The following is a 17005-nucleotide window of genomic DNA, read 5'->3' as shown; positions in this document are numbered from 1 at the left end:
ATCTTAATGGAGACTTCACGTCCTCCGTCTCCAGATAGACCAACTAGTGAAGTCTCTTAGTTGTGTACACTTGGCTCCCAATCAGATGATATCTCCCAGTGTCCAATGGGGACGAAGCAAGCCAGTTGGCTGGGTGTGTTGGGTTGGAGTTTCAACTTTGGACCCGAGAAGAAGAGCCTAGAGATACAGTGGAGGCTCTTTAGGAGCAGAAACAAAACCACTCCTGTTGGTTCAGGGGCTTTTTGGGGTTTTCCACTGAAGCAAGGAAACTATGGAGCACTACCAAAATCAGGTAAATAACCAAATATTATATATATATATAGACATATTGCACTGTAGTCTGTCAGCCAACGTATCCATATCCAACAGCGCATATGATATCTTAAGAAAAAGTGCCAATTCTCTTTATGCAATACATCTTACGTCTTTTCAAAATAAACTTCCGTCTTAACAAGAAACAATTTAATTAGCTTTAGGCATCAAAACCACTTAGTTACGTTTAGGGAAATGATTGTAAAATACTTGGTTAGTTTTAGGCAACAAAAAAACTACTTATTAAGTTTACGAAAAGGCCGTGGTTTGGTTTAAAATAACTACGGAAGTGACAAGTTAATTAAGTACGAAAGTTACGTGACAAAAAAATCAAAGTTGACTTCTCGTTTCACACGTTTTTTTGGGGGTTTTTTTTGTTTTTTTTCTCACAGTAAAAAATATTCACAGACACAGAGATGTCAAGGCAGATTGCTGCTCCATATTTTTACAGTACAGTGAGTTCAGGGAGGATCGCGGTGAACGGTTGTCAGTAAAAATAAAAAAAAAGAAGCAATCCACAGCTGGGGCAGCTACAACGTATGAAAACTTTATATCGTTGTCGTCTTTGCTCCTCAAAACACGAGGCGCGTGTCGCTTTGTGTTGCCATTAAATGTCACGGTCCCATTCCAGGATTGTGATGGCATCGAGCTGCTCGACTGGCTGTTTGATCAAAACGACGGAATCCTCCGTCTCGAGGGAACGGGACGCCATGGCAACCATCACACATGGCCAGCCCAGGACCCGAATGTGCGTGAGGCTGTGGGATCTCTAATGTCACTCTTGAATGCCGCAAAAAGCTGTTTGCTTTTGTGCGCACTGTATTGTTCCTCCTTGACATGCTCTGTGGGTCATTTTGAGAAGCTGTCTGTTGTCGTCTCGCTCAGACAGACTAATGATAGCACTTAAGGGGTTTTCAACCAGCAGATGCCGCAGCCGGCCCAACAGGCAGGAGACGACTTCCTCAACGCACTCCTGAGCGGGAAGCGAGTCCGTGGCGGGCTCGTCGCTCTGGCCCTCTTCTCCCAGTGACAGTGGGATCAGTGAGGACCTCCCTCGGACCAGATGGACAGCCCTCAGCGCACCGAGAGTCCCCCCGGGCAGTATGTCGGTGCCGAGGCCACAAACCAAGGCGGGCCTCGAAGCCCGAGTCTCCACTGACCTCAGTGAGTAACATATATCCACAAGAAAAAAAACACATGTGTAACGTGACATATTAGAACTTCGATTGATTATGTCCATTATTGTTTTCTTGTTTAATCAAGTTATTGTTTGGTGTATACATTGTCACAAGTTTGAGTCAAAGAGAAAAAATGTCTTGTTTTATCTGCCCAACAGTCCAAAACCCAATGACACTCATACATTCAGGTGAATGCTTTGCCTAGTAACGACTGTAGATTTCCCCTAAATTAACCAACATTTTGCATTAAATAATGTCTCATTTGCTTATTTACAATGTACGATTTCAATTAATTATTATTATATATATATATAATATGAGTCTTAATTTAAGTAATCGAATAGGGAAGTTTCATGGAGATATCTCTATAACTTGCAAAAAGTCTAGGAGTTTACTAATACATATCTTTAAAGAATGTTTTTTCCTCCTACTCTTGAGCCAGAAAACTAAACTTCAGTAGCACTTGGATTCACCGTTTCACCTGGTTTCCCTGAAAGCATTGGTAAATCAGATGTGTTATGGCTGTTGACAGTATTTTCTGATTTATTTAGTGCTGTCAAGAGATATCCAAATGTCCCTCAGTAAAAACCCATTACTCTGAATGTCCTCAAAAATGAAACAAGGCTTTTAAACTGGCTTTATTCGGTGTTCAGATGTATGCAAATGAACACATATTGAAAATTATAATCCCTCATTTACATCATTAAAAATGTAATTTCAGCTAACTTACCCAAGAAGTTTACTGTTGATATCTATAAGTTAAAAGGTTTTACGCCGCCTCGGGTGACTCCCCTTCATCGTCTAACATCATCATTTCATTCAGTAATTACATCATATCAATTTGTGTTTCATGTGGTTGTGAACAGAGAATAATCAATGAAACACAAACTGTGAGTGTGACATTTCAGTCAAATCCTTTGCATATGAATCCTCGTATCTCTCGTATCTCTGAAGATGAAATAAGATCACACGCATTATTTGTCACCGCGTACAAGAGAACTGAAACACAGATGTTATTCTTGATGAAAAGCACACATGTTGGGAGGCCAAACAAAGCAATTATTTGCGTAAAATTCCGTCTCCAAGTCTCTTTTGTTGTTGTTGTTGTTGTTGTTGTTGTTGTTGTTGTTTACCCCAGAATCCAAACAATGGCAATGCTTTATGCGTATCCTTGTGTCTGTGTGGGTGCAGATGGCTGGGAGGCCAGATTCCCAACGGGCAGGACTACACAACGTCCTTCCGATGTGCATCGCCCACAGCTGTCCTGTGGCTTCCCGCTAACTGTCAAGGATCTGCTGCTGTCTGGCACGCCAGAGCCCGTAAGTGGTTGTCTAGCTGTGTGTGTGGGGGGGGGGGGTCGGTCGGGACGGCGCAGTACGAGGCGGTGCGAGGGAGATGGGGCCTTGTCCCCGGGACCTGTCATTTACTCTTTTTTTTTGCGAGTCAGTGTGTGTGTGTGTGTGTGTGCATTTGTATTTTTGAAAACTATGGACTCGCCAAGGGGTTGATTCCTATTTTTAAAAACTTTTATTTAGTGGAAGGTTTGCTGAGCACGCAAATCCTTCCCAGCAGCACTCAGGTGTGTATGCTGACACAGAGAGGACTTTTTTTCTCCTTCATTTTTCTTAACTTCCCCATTGTTGAGATATGACCTTTTTTTTTTAAAGTGTGGCTCAAAGACTGTAAGAAATGGAACTAGTCACCGTGACTGTTCACCCATTGGCTTTGTGGACTGGTCTCGAGGGTCGCTGTCTTTGTTTTTTTTTTGGAACCAGAAGTGACACGAGAGGGTGGAGCTACAATCCAACGCTAAATACGAGGCGGCCAAAAAAATGTACAATTAACTTTCACGAACTGAAAGAAACACTGTAAATTGCTGACATTTCTAAAACTAAAACAAGGACATAACGTAACCAGACATGTCGATAATAAGATAGCCACGCCCTAAAGCATACCATGTAATTTAACTCTAAATGGAACCACAGGAGTGGATAGATCCATGGATAGAGCATTTCGTAAAGAGAGTATTATGGAGCGCCGCCCATTATATTATACAACCTTCACTCTGAACATTCAAGCTGTGAGGCTGCCCCATTATTTAATAGTTATTTGTCACAATTATTTTATTCCCAAAGAAAATATTTCTAAAGCTGAATGTTATCAAGTGGAAACACAAGACCACTAGAAGCAGAATAAATTGTTTTTTTCCTTCTTAAATGTAAGGGTGTGCGGGGGTGTGTGGATTTCAGCCCACTCCAACTATTGATCCCATCTCCGCAGCGCAGTCTCATAAGATGAAGGAGAGAATGGCCGAATGCGACTTTCTCACATTGTAATTGCTTTGAGGTAGCCATGAAATGAGTGTGATCTAGGTAGCCTGATAGTCTGCACTCTTTTAACTACTTCCTGTGAGGTTCTAGGGAGAAGGAGGGAGATAGAGAGGGGGTGGTGGAGGAGGAGGAGATGTGGGGGCGGACAGAAAATGTAATCACATTTAATATTAGTCTTCATATTTCACCCCAAGCCCTCACACCCAGCCCAACAGTCCTATCAGGAGTTGATTCTCAATGAAGATGAGAAGAAGCTCTTGGCGAAGGAGGGAGTGAGTCTTCCCAGCCAACTGCCTCTAACAAAGGTAAACTGCTACCGATACTTCAGCACCCAGAGTTTATCTTTTTGGGGGCTTCAAAATGAAAATGCAAATTTCCCCTGTCAATCTAGTACGAAGAAAGGATTCTGAAAAAAATACGCAGAAAGATTCGCAATAAGCAGTCTGCTCAGGAGAGCCGGAAGAAGAAGAAGGAGTATATCGACGGGCTGGAGAGCAGGTGAGGAAGTCACGACACTTTTTTGAGAATAAAAAAAAATTGAAAAAAATAATGGAAAAAAAGCCAATACCAAAAAGATTGAAAAATACAAAAAAATAAACATCTGGATCGGTTTGCAGATAGGAGGTTTTGCACTTTGGCCATCAATATTCAATACGCTTAACATTTTTAGGCCTGTTAAGGCCTCCATGCAGCCCCTGGTCAGTGAAATTCATGATGAAAGTCACCAAGCGGCATCCTGATGTGCCAGCAGTTCCTTGTTACCATGACTCCCTGGTTTGATTTTGGCCTTATTCATATGTCGTTAACCTATTTAACATATTCGCCGTCTCTCTGTAATTTGGGCCGTCCCTAATTTTGTCGTCGCCAAACGAGTCAACATTGGAAGTGTATTGACCAATCCTTGGTTGGATGCAGGTAAACAAAAAAAAGAGGATGAACGCATCGTCCAAAATGTGATCTGGGAGCTCAGTGGCTATCATCCGACGATGATTCCGCTTTTTATTGGTTTGAAAGCTTGTAAACTGAACTAAATCGTCTCTCGACTCCAACTCCAGTCTTGCAATCTCGCATCTCAAGTTGGTAATCAGACTGTAAACAATGAGCAGCGCCCGGAGAAGGAAGACTATCCGCCGGCTACCCCGGAAGTACAGACCCGAACCCTTCGGAGGCTCATCCGTCGGACCAAAAGTGGGCCGTTACAGACGAAAATGCTAAAAAAATATCTTCTAAAACATCAGCTTGCAGGCCCAAAACTTGCTTCAGTTATGAAATCCATTTTATTATCAAAATGTTAATCAACTCATGGTAGTGTGAGCAGTGAATTGAGAGTTTTAAGAGTCAAGAGCTGAACAGGTGTGAATGTAATATCCGACCTATACTATAACATATGTGCCAGTATAGTGGAAAGTGAAGGTTATTTCTAAATATCGCAATGAAATATGTGAACTCACCTAAATAAATCACTTCCTGAACCAGAGAGGTCCTTTTAAATCTCTTCCTGAACAATTTTCCCTTCACTCGGCTGCAAAACATACTGTGTGCGGAGCTTTAATGGAAAAGTTTGAGGCGTAGATTCTTTTTCGCAGTAGCAAATCAAAGTGAGATATTTATATCATTCTTTTGTCACCTTGTTCTTATCATCTCCTCTAGGATGGCTGCCTGCAACGCACACAACCAGGAGCTCCAGAGGAAGTTGTCCCAGCTGCAGAAATGCAACATGTGAGGGATATTAAATGAAGAAATATTCATGACACTATGACACCTCTTCCACACAGAAACTGCCTTCAACATCTCACATCAACCTCTTGTTCTATCAACCACCCGATAATCCAACTATTTCCGATCCTCTCCGCAGGTCGCTAATGGAACAGCTGCGCAGGCTGCAGGCCATGGTCATGACCACCTCTAACAAGCCGGCGCAGACTGGGACATGTGTACTGGTACGCACCCCCGACAATCCATATGACACACCATTTTAAAAAAAAAAAAAACATTTATGTCATAGCAAAGCCAAATAGCAACAACCATTATGGCTGGATAAACCTTGGAGAAAGGCCGGTCTAGATGCACAGAGGACACAAAAGCACAAAAGGACCAGAAAAAAAAAGCACTTTCCCTTTACGCTGTGCCTGAACAGAAGCCATTCATTGCCTTTGATCACGCCAATGGAATAAGGTGCAAGACCCAAGGCAACATGACTAGAGAAGAATTTTTAAAAATGTAACTTTTCAACCTATAAATATGAATGCGCCTCAGTGCTTTGCTTTGCACGGGAAGCAGAGCAAGAAAAAAAAATGATTACCAATTCCACTGAGCATTGCATAAAAACCATATTCGCAGAGAAAATATCCAGGAAGAAGAAAACCAACAGATTTTCAAGCGCCACCTTTCTCTCAGTGTCGTCCTTTATCTGACTCTCTTTTTTTTCTCCATCCCTTTTCATTACAGGTGCTTCTGATCTCCTTCTCCCTGATCCTGTTCCCCAACCTCAAGCCTTTCTCTGACACGAAGGTCAGCCAAGGAGACTTCAGTCCAGTCAGAAGTGAGTAACCTTCAGTGGCAAATCACTTTGTTTGCCCTCCTGCCATCTAATCCTCCATCTCTCTGTAACATCAGAGGAGCTTGTTGTGCAGAGCCTGACAGCCTGCTCCGCCTGTCTGAGGATTTACTTTTGTCTTAACACTTTAGAGCCAATGCACCAAGACCCAATGTATCATCATATTGCTCTGTCAATAGCTTCTGATGAATGAGCATTAATTATTACTTTATCATTAGAGGTATTGGCCCAAACCCACCAAACTGTCAATTTCTGAATTATGAGGCAAGGTCAGCACAGAGCTGTTGGACAACTTTGAAAAAGCAATTGATGCTGCACTTTCCATGTGTGCTTAATGCTATGTTACCAGTCTTTAAAGGTGAACTAAACCACAGAAATCTCAAACTTAGACTGTGCACATTTTGGCGTATACGGCTCTTTACGTCACTAAAGTATAGCTAAATTCTACCATAAAGCATACTACGCTTTATGGTCTATTTTACATTTACTATATGAATATCATGCTGTATTGAAGAAGAAACTAGAGATTGAGACCATAAACTCGTGGGTACAATCTTTACTGAGGTAATAAATAAAGTTAGAAGTAGGGCCATTCTCTCATAGACTTCTATACAATTGGACTTCTTTTTGCAACCAGAGGACTCGCCCCCCCGCTGGTCAGAAGAGAGAATGCACGTTTAAGACACTTCCACATTGGCTTCTGTGAAGTCATGGAGATGTTGGTTTTATATGAAGTTTATAGGAGTTTTTTTTTTTCAATTGGTTTCAATACGTAGGGGGCAGTTGTTATGCATATTTACAACACAATATCTAGAATTCAAACACGACCCAAATCCATCAACAACACTACTAAATACCTATTTGCATTGGTTACAAGTATGTTGGGGGTTTAGTTGCACATTATTTATTGTCTTTAGGTTTAAACTCACAACACACAAAGGTGCAGGGCCAGCATAGAAAACATGGCAGTAATAGGCAGCTGATATGTCCCCGGAGGCTTGAACTTGTCTTTCTCTCTCTGTGTCTTATTCTCACACAGTCCAGTCACGGTCTCTGCAGAACCTTCAGGCTTCCCGCGTGCTGCATGTCACTGAATCCCTTTTCCCCGATGAGGACGAATCGGAGCCCCTGCAACGGCATCTCCCCGGTGACCGGGCATTGGAAGATATTACGACCATGATGGAAAAGCTGGGAGTGGACCCATACCAGTCCAATGTGGAGCCCATTGCTGCAAACAGCAGTCAGCAAGAAAAGATTGGTCATTTCCAGGTGGACCCAATTACCGGTCACATATCTTCTTTGACCTTGGATCCCCAACGCTCTTCCAGGCTGCGACCACATGCAGATGACATGTAATAGGGATGAATAAATTATTGCGACATGATTTTCCTAAATCGACCTCCGCCTGATAGCAGAGCAGGGAATTAACTGGGGCTGCTGTTTACACAGACAGGGAGATTAGGTCTAAATCAATCCTTTTTTTATCGTATATATATTCAGTTTGTCTGTCTTTTCCATATTTGTGATAATGTTTTATTTCAGTTTGGGGATTTTTAATCTCAGATGATGAACCGCGTATTTTTGTCTCCTGACTTTGATTAAATGCCAGTGTGAATTTGTGGTTAAAACAAATAGAGCTGTGATTATGTGTACAGTTTTGATCCCAGTGAATAATTTGTAACATGTTGAAGGATTTTGAAAGCATGTTTTCATTGAAGAATTGATTGAAACTGTTTGGATTAATTGGGTAAAAACTGCTTCAAATAAAAGATGGCAAAAACGAGATCAGTGGCCTGGAAGTACTGTGGATTTTTATTTTATGTGTTAAGTTTTCGAGCTTTTATGAATATAAAGCAACTCAGTGCAATAATTCCCCCGACAGCGACTGAAAAGATTAAATCTAATGTCTAGACGAGCTGTACTCAAATGTCAAGTACTGTAGGTTTGATGTTAATGGAGACAGATAGGGAGACAGCGGAAAACTGAGCCAAAGGTGAGACAGATGACCTCTTGTCTCGTGACTCAATATTCTTACCCAATAAGTGATATCTTGATCAATTTGTTTGTTGAAGATAGGCAGTCGCTTGTGTCCACAGCTCTCACAGTGTCAGTGCACATCACACTTTGCATGGGGTGAAAGTGTTCTAATGCTCGCTTCTATCGTCAGCTAGACTTCAAAGGAGGGCCGGAGAGTCGATTCTGGGATTTAATGAGCCAGAAATCGAATAGTCACTTTTTTGACCGAACAGAATAATGAAAAAACAAGAATAATCCTAAAACTGGAAGATAGTATAAAGATATGGCAACATCCCTGATAAGTTGATTTATAATAACATTTCTGCAAGGCACATAAAACGCAGTATTGTGAAATTGGCTTAGACACAACATTTCAAAACCTTAAATAATGGAAACCTTAAATAATGGAAAGGCTTTTAAGAGATCCGTGTTTCATAATGTATCAAACCTGACGTGAAGGGCATTACATCAAAGGGAAGTGTACAACACCTTGTTACCTTTTCATCATAGACTGTATAGAAGAAGTGGACGCAGTCACCATGACGTCAACCATTGGTTAGTGGTTTTGAAATACTACGTCTCCCAGTCTCCACATTCCCACTAAACCCGCGAGAGATTTGGGCCCTATTCCTCGTACCTGGCTAACGTAGTTAGCTGGATAATTTTCAGGATAAGATTACATGAATCAGGCTTTTCGGTTCCATGAAGCAAGTTTGGCAAAATCACCATAGCAACACATCCAGAAATTTGAACCTGCTCCAGCGCAGGCTAGCGGTGTTAGATGTTCCATGATTATGGTCTGGAATTCCTCATACACATTCATGATCACGCGCAACTATCCTGATTACTGAAGTCTGGTTCGAATTAACGAGATTGTTTGAGCGCGGATCAGCCTTTGAGAAACCGAGATAGCCCGATTTCAATCATCGGGTTAATTCAAGCTGGCTAATAGGACATTTGATCGACTTTGTTGAACCACGTACGAGGAATAGGGCCCGGGGCTGTCTCACTGTCAACTCGTTTAATATTTGAGGGCTCTCTCGCAGATATTTTTTAGACCTTTATGACCACTTTCAGCATGTCCATATTTCTGCAGACTTCAGTAACCCACAACTCATAGCTTTGTGATTTTAAGCCAGACATACAGAAATAAAAAGGTAAACAAAGAAGATGGCACATGTGTGTTTGGCCTGGCATAAGAAATTCACACAGAAATGTAGGATTAAAGATGGGATAAACACATGAAAGCAGAGACTATATTTCACACTTGGTATACCCTTAAACTATAATACTATACACTCATGTTTACAATGTTTACTGAGGGAATCGATCAAGTTTAAAGAGTAAATCAAGAGTCATTCTCTCATTGGATTCTATACAATCATAAACGTGTGGACCACATTTCATTGAAACTCATCCATAGTTGCAGCGGTCCGGACTTCTCTCACATGGCCCCACTTTTTAATTTTCTTTGTCGAACAAATGTGTAAAAATGAAAGCAACTGTATGTTCCTTGCATGCATTGGCTTTAAATGGACTCCAGTCTAAGACAAAAACTGTTGATTTTTAGCTGCTAACAGTTTCACTTTTGTGGTTTGATAGAAGATGAAATCAAATGCCACCAACATTCATTTTTCTGCACATTGAATTCTTGTTTTTTCTTTTACTTTTATGTGTGATAAATGAAGGATTATTCTATGTAGCTGCGGGGTTTCCCAGTGAACCCGATCCATTGTCATTGTTCAGTTTATTAATATAGTTGACACCGCTGGGTATTTGTCTAAGGTCTTCACTTTGAATAATAATAAGTGTCAACTGTATGCGGAGGACAGGATTAGGATTGTTTGTTCTGTAAAGCTACTTAAAGGAAAAAATACCATACTCAATTCAAACATCATTCATTAGTCATACATAAAAGCAAACACACAATATGCTCTGTGACAGTATGAACAGATGATGTGTGAGCTGGTCTGTCTATCTCTGACCTCCGTCTGTTACTCTACTCCGTCTTGTTTCTTCTTTTCTCCAATCAGAGTAATTGACCTCTAGTGTCTTTAATCAGCACTTCACCCCATCTTTATGATTAATCAAATCCCTCGGGAGCCGGGAAGACTCTTGGCTCCAACTGAGTTTGTGAGCCGTAAGAGAATAATGGGAAGAGTGTGAGTGTCAATCAGAAAGAGCCGGCGTCTTCTTTTTTAATCTCTAAAAGGGGCTTTCTCTTTCCAATGCTGACCCGCTGTTATACTTGCTTGGTGAAAGATTCCTGAGAACCTCCAAACTTTCTTATTAAGAAAATTGGTATCTCCAACTGCAAAGGAAGTAAGAGGAAATAAAAGCACCAAATTAAACACTTTTCTTGTTTTAGACATCTGCAATGTGCGTTTGTGCTGCAGCACTGATTTGCTCATAAGACCAAGCTGCAGCTTGAAAAAAAATATTGTTTGCATATGCACTTTTTGTCTGTGCCCAAAAAAAGCAATATATGGTGTGTACGAAATGTCAGCATGAAGCACTTTCAGCTTTTTAGCTCATTTTGTTGATGAATAGAAATCAGAGACACCTTTATGGGTCACTACAAAAAAGATCCTCCTCTGTTGCTCTCCTGAAGGTTTCTTCCCTTTTTCCCGTTAAAAAAGTTATTTTTTCTGTTTTTCGGGGAGTTCTTCCTGATCCGATGTCAGGTCCTGGGACAAGGATGTCGTATGTGTACAGATTGTAAAGCCCTCTGAGGTAAATTTATCATTTTTGATTTTGGGGCTGTAGAAAATAAACTGAATTGAATTGAAATGTTTTTATATTTCTTTAGCTTTTAAACATGGAATTCCGTCCATATCTTACACATTGCACCTCGAACTGATACCCATTGTCCTGCAGTCTCATAACGCCACTCATTTCCATATTAATTTAAGTCTAAATATCAGCATTGGACAACCTCCCTGACACTCAAACCAAGGCACACATCAGCACAGGAAATTATCATTGACATTACCCTGGTTTATTAAATGTCTAAATATAGTCTCTGAATTAAATTGACTTTTTATCCAAAAACAAGTTGGCCACATGTAATTCATGTTAGCAAGAGCGCCTCTAATAAATGTTATTAATACATAAAGTGCACACAATCTCAAGTTATTGCCCGAGTTGATAAAAACATGCAGACATCAGATATTTTGTGGAACTCTACATAGATAAGGAGATGAGTCACACTGTGGTTACCTTTAGTTTGTGGTAGTGAGTATAATATAGAAACAAGACAATGTGTGGACCCATCTAAAACCATGAGGATGATGAACAATGAGTTAAAAAAAAAAATGCTACATGATTCGAGTAAATTAATGGGATGGGGTTCTTGAACCGTCATTCACTAATCCGTGCACGTCATTTGAAAACATTTTTTAATTTTTACTCACTCGGCTAACAAAGACCTCTGTGCACTTCATTTGTGGGGATTTATGTGCGAGTGAATGTGTGCGGCCTTATTAAAAAATGCCTTCAAAAAGCGGATTCCACAGTTCTCCGTGTGCCAGATCTTCAACCGCAATCAATAAGACGAGAACTAACATGGTACGCCGCAAACAGCACAACGTTCAGCGCTTATTGTTCTCTCCCTTGATGTTTACTTAAGCTGCAAGTTTAAAAGCAGGCCGGCATCGGTCTGGCAGGCTTTCAGGTTTAACTTGACAGTCTGACAAATTAGCTTTCAGTAATGACAAGCATCCAAGGATGAGCTAAATACAAGTCATCAACAAATAATACAAATGAAACCCCTGACAGCACATTTCTTATCAAAGCCTGGATTCTAGCCATGAGCAACACAGCGGCTTGGAGTGAGATATCTAAATAGGTCCTGAAAGCACCGACGGTCTGAAGACGTCTGTAAATCAATTCGATTACTTCTGCCTCTAATCACGATTTTCAGAAGTGCAGGCGAGGACTGTAAAACGTTAGCAGGGCAGAGACTTCCCCGTGAACGGGGGGGAGCATTTTAAATCCGCTTTGGATCCATCCACCTTATGTAGATGTTTGGCAATGTATACGTTATGTATAATTGAAACACTTTCAGACTTAACGAGAAAGAATATTTTTAATGGTTGTTGAAATAAATAAATGAGACTCCTGAAAAAAGTTGTGTTCCTCAGAGGCTGATTTGCATTTCTTTAGTTTTTTTTCTACTTCTTGCCATAGCTCTAATTTTCTGGTTTGGTCATTTTAGAATTTATCGTAATGTCCAAGATGGAAATTTCTGTGCCCCTTTTTTTTCCCGATAATTATTGCCTATTTAGAGATTACTTGTCAGCAGACCACCCAGATAGATGCACTTAACGAAATAGATTTCAGCTCAGCTGCACCATCATAAAGGTGCATTTGGACGGGGGAGTGTTTGGTCATGGTGCGGGTGAGTCCAACGCGCACTGTGCAAACAGAAGAAGGTTTTATTAACCGGGCACTGTGTCACGGGCCGGTGGCACGGGCCGGTGGCACAACTTGTCACTAAAACTGAACCTCAGAAAACTTCATAAATGACCGTGTCACGCACTCTTCATGTCAGGGTTTACAAGTCGGTGCAATCTCTAGAATTAGAGATTAGGAAACCACGCATTCATTCAAGCAGACAGTCAGCACTCCGGGCAATTAAATATCAAAAGGTATCCATTCAATTATTTTCATGGTTCTATCGGATAAATGAATAAAGACACATCCTTGTCTCGTGGGTCAGTAAGACTGGGTTCACTCCAACGCCACCCGTCATGAAAATTAACTGGGGTCTTTGTCGTCTCCTCAGATGTGCCACTGTCCCTCCTACTTTAAATATAAGTAAGAAAACATTCATATTATTCTACTTGTGAGACATTTATGAATCTTTCTCCTGGTCCGCTCATTTTCAGGCACATTTTATGAGAACTTAGGCCGTTGCTCCTTGTTTCTTATCTTCAAGAATAGAATGTATGCCATTGTGGCAGTGGCGGCTGGCCCCACCTTGAGCCACAAACAAATATTAAATTATATATATATCAATATTTGTGTTTTTGAATTAAGCAATAAGGTACGAGAGGCCGTACTGTACTGTCAATAATGTCCTGTTCAACGGTGATGTTAGGCCCGTTGAACAGGACATTATTGATGATACAGTGCTGCCTCGTGTACCTTATTGCTTTTATAATACGGTTGCCTGCGACATTATAAATAGTAAGTAAATAGTAAGCTGCCTTTCAGCACGTTGTGTATCGCATTTCAGTAGCCGAGAGAAAACAGTCCCTGTGTGTGGTGCTGTTGCTATGCAACAGACAAACAGCATTGGGAACGTCACGTTTGTTAGCCTAGCTAGATCTCGCACCACCTCCTTCATTCACAATGCTCATTTTTCTAAAAGTTGTTATTAAAATAACAAAAATGACAATGGGATACGTTGCAATACAATAATATTTCTTTTAAACATTAACGTTTGTTCACGTTGATTTGGATATCAACATCAAGCCCACCTTTCTGCGTGAGGACCCCACCCTTGTTCATGTCTTGGCAGAAGGTCTCTCTTTCACGTCAGGGTTTTTCCACCTGGACACCTTTCTCCCATGTTTTTGTGTCTAACAATGAGGACGAAACATTTTTTTAATTGGTTCAGTATTGAGGGAGAATGCTGCAGATGATTTATTACCTCAGTAAACATTGTAAACATGAGTTCATGATCTCAATCGCTATATTCAAGTGTCTTTCAATACAGCATAATGTGCATTGAGTTTTTTAGTAAATGATGGTCTCATATACGGTACAATAGACAATAAAGTACCGTGTGGGAGTTGTCTGTGTTTCATTATGATTGGTCAAAGCAGTCCATTCATATTCCAATGTGCAGCATCTTTAGAAGTAGCTTGGAAAGCCTTTAGAGCCTCATAGAAAAAGGCATACAATGCAAACACTTAATAACACCAAAGAAGGTGACTAGAAAGAAAATACATTTACTGATATTCCATCACAACTACAAAAGGCCTTATCCACATGTCGATCACAGTGTCAATGCGAGGTGTCCTTGACGGCTGCATAATAACTTGGAGTCGCTGAAAACTGGTTTGCAATCTGTGAAATGTCAGGTGTTAGTAAGCAGTCTGCTCATATCACAGATTTGAACATTAAACCGTGGCGTACTGTCAGTGCTCATGCATTTGGAGGTTTAAGGGTTGTTAAAATGTCAAGGACTGGGTCACAGCGGATTTAAACAGTGCAGATTTTTTTTTTTTCATCCACTCGTGTCTTTTTGATTTGCTCAAAAACTTACAGGGAGGGATTACTTACAGACAGGGGAAGTGCCTCCAAAAAACTCACGGTAACAGGGTAATACGCCAGTAGTATTTGTCATCGTCTGTGCACAATACTATTTTAGTTTGAAACTGTTATTGCTCTTATTCTGAACTCTACATGGGCTTCAGTGTTGGACAATATGACATCAACTGCAGGTAGCACAGCATGTTTCTGTTGATGCCAGCTGGAATCCAACAAGAAGTGAAGAAAAGTGTTATTTTGCAGCACATCACTTGGTAAAAGAAGCATATTAAGGCAATCTGGATGGACAGAAAACTAGAGAAATGTAGTTGTTAAGGGGAGATACCCCAGCTGAATATGGTCAAATTAAATAAATAGTAGATATCAGCATTAAACTTCCCCTGTTGATTACTTTAAATGGGATTGTGTTGGTATTACTGTATAACCATATATTACCATATACTAATATATTTTATTAATGATGTACATTTCTAAAACATTGGATAAAGCCGGGTTCAAAATTATTGTTTCATTCGGCTGAAATATCAGAATCAAAGGATTTTCTGGAAGGAATTTTGGATATCTCCTTGTATTACATTGACAGACAATATAAATCCATTTTCCCCATGTGTTGAGGAATATAATGTTTTATAAATCCGGCCATGAATGATATATGAACAAACCTCATGTCAAAACCGTCAGAATATAAATAGGAATGAAACTGGAAGGTTTGAGGAATTTAAATTGAGATTTCTGGTTTGGAAAAATAATTATTTTTGAGAAAACGGCCTTTAAAATGTATAATATGCTGAGATTTCACCCCCCCAAAAAAATATGCATACACTGATGCAAAACATAACCCCTCTCTGTCATCACTTATGACCCACGTCAAGTGTCTGGTGGTATCGGGACCTTTCTGCGCCTATAGGTGAGGCCTTTGGGCTCAATGTGTCACCCTCAGCCAATAAGAAATGGACAGAGTGTGCATCCCATTTATTTCTCTGACTTGCTGCCTTGTTCTCACTAATGCCGCTCCCTCATACACTCCATGACTCTCTCGCCCTCGCTCGTTGACCTATGTGTTGTCAAATTCAGTCAGCCTACATTTTGAAAGACATCACAGTTGAGTAAGGTATTAATTTTTACTGATAGATTCATGAAACTTCACCAGTTGATTACTTACGTTAAGACAATAATTAGTTGTATTACATGCTTTCTGAAATAGTATGTCTAAATATGCAAATGAGGCATAATATAATAATAAATTTTGGTACATTTGGGAGAAGTCTGGAGACACAGAACGACAAAGTCGTAAAATGCAACACCTAAATGTGTATTTGGGGTGTTTTCTTTTCGCTTTAATGGGGGCAAAATATCCCCAAATCTCAAAATAGAGCAGTGCATGAAGAAACTATTTATTTTGGCCTGCAGCTCCAGCATGTTGCAAAGTAAATACATTCTGAGCCAGAACACATTTTGTAATCAATAGGTTGGCAATTTCGTAATGTTTCAAGCTTGTTTGTAAATAACTTGCATGATTTTACATTTAATATATATTCTTCTATTGATGAGATATCATGCAGTGTGTCGAAATGCAACTTGCTTGACGATTTTAAATCATCAAAAGACTTATACAAATACAATTCCTTAGTGAGTTTTGTTGTTATTTTTAATATTCATAATCAAAGGCATTTATAAAAAATAAAAAAATAAAATATTAAGCTAAGAATCTGCAACCATGATCAGGACCCCGCCCCCTGCTCTTCAGATGTGATTCACAACATCAAACGCAGTGTCTGTGTGTGTGTGTGTGTGTGTGTGTGTGTGTGTGTGTGTGTGTGTGTGTGTGTGTGTGTGTGTGTGTGTGTGTGTGCGTTCATATACACTCGGAGTCTGCTGGTGTGTCCTCTCCACATTTTACGCGCACAATTGTTTTTCCACGTGCCCAAAGCTCGCTTTGAAACGCCGCACGGCACCTGGAAGATGCCGGTGTCGCGTCGAAACACTTTAAGATTCACAGCTGTCGGACTCTTTGGACGTGGGAATTTGCTCTGGTCCAATAATCGGGCTGGTGAGATGATGAGCGTCGGCCGCGCGACTGAGCTCCGCGCGTTCACGTGGGAACCTATAAGCGGACGCTGGCGCGCAGAGCCAGCGAGTAGTCGTGGAGAAGAGGAGAAGAGGATAATCGTGGCAGAGGATCTGTGGCGCAGTGGGAGATAACCCGACACAGATACACCAGGAAAAAAAAAATGCTCACCATGCCATCACCACAAACATTTATATCTCTCCTTCAAACACATGGCTGTCAAACTTTGATGTCCAAGGGGATGTGAGACAGGCAGAGTTCAGCC

At 40.6% G+C, this 17005-nt stretch overlaps 1 protein-coding gene across 1 annotated transcript; it reads left to right on the top strand.

Moving 5' to 3' along the window:
- Positions 1-271: 271 nt before the first annotated feature.
- On the top strand, positions 272-7733 carry creb3l3a (cAMP responsive element binding protein 3-like 3a). Its single transcript, XM_034531461.1, is given in 11 exon segments — positions 272-292; positions 944-1060; positions 1238-1291; positions 1293-1476; positions 2682-2809; positions 4015-4125; positions 4212-4318; positions 5471-5539; positions 5676-5760; positions 6269-6362; positions 7417-7733. Coding segments are annotated over 11 exon segments (1287 nt in total).
- The last annotated feature ends 9272 nt before the right edge of the window (positions 7734-17005 follow it).

This window comes from Cyclopterus lumpus, chromosome 4 (genome assembly GCF_009769545.1).
Source record: "Cyclopterus lumpus isolate fCycLum1 chromosome 4, fCycLum1.pri, whole genome shotgun sequence".
Classification (NCBI taxonomy): Eukaryota; Metazoa; Chordata; class Actinopteri; order Perciformes; family Cyclopteridae; genus Cyclopterus; species Cyclopterus lumpus.
This window is presented reverse-complemented; position numbering and strand designations above follow the sequence as displayed.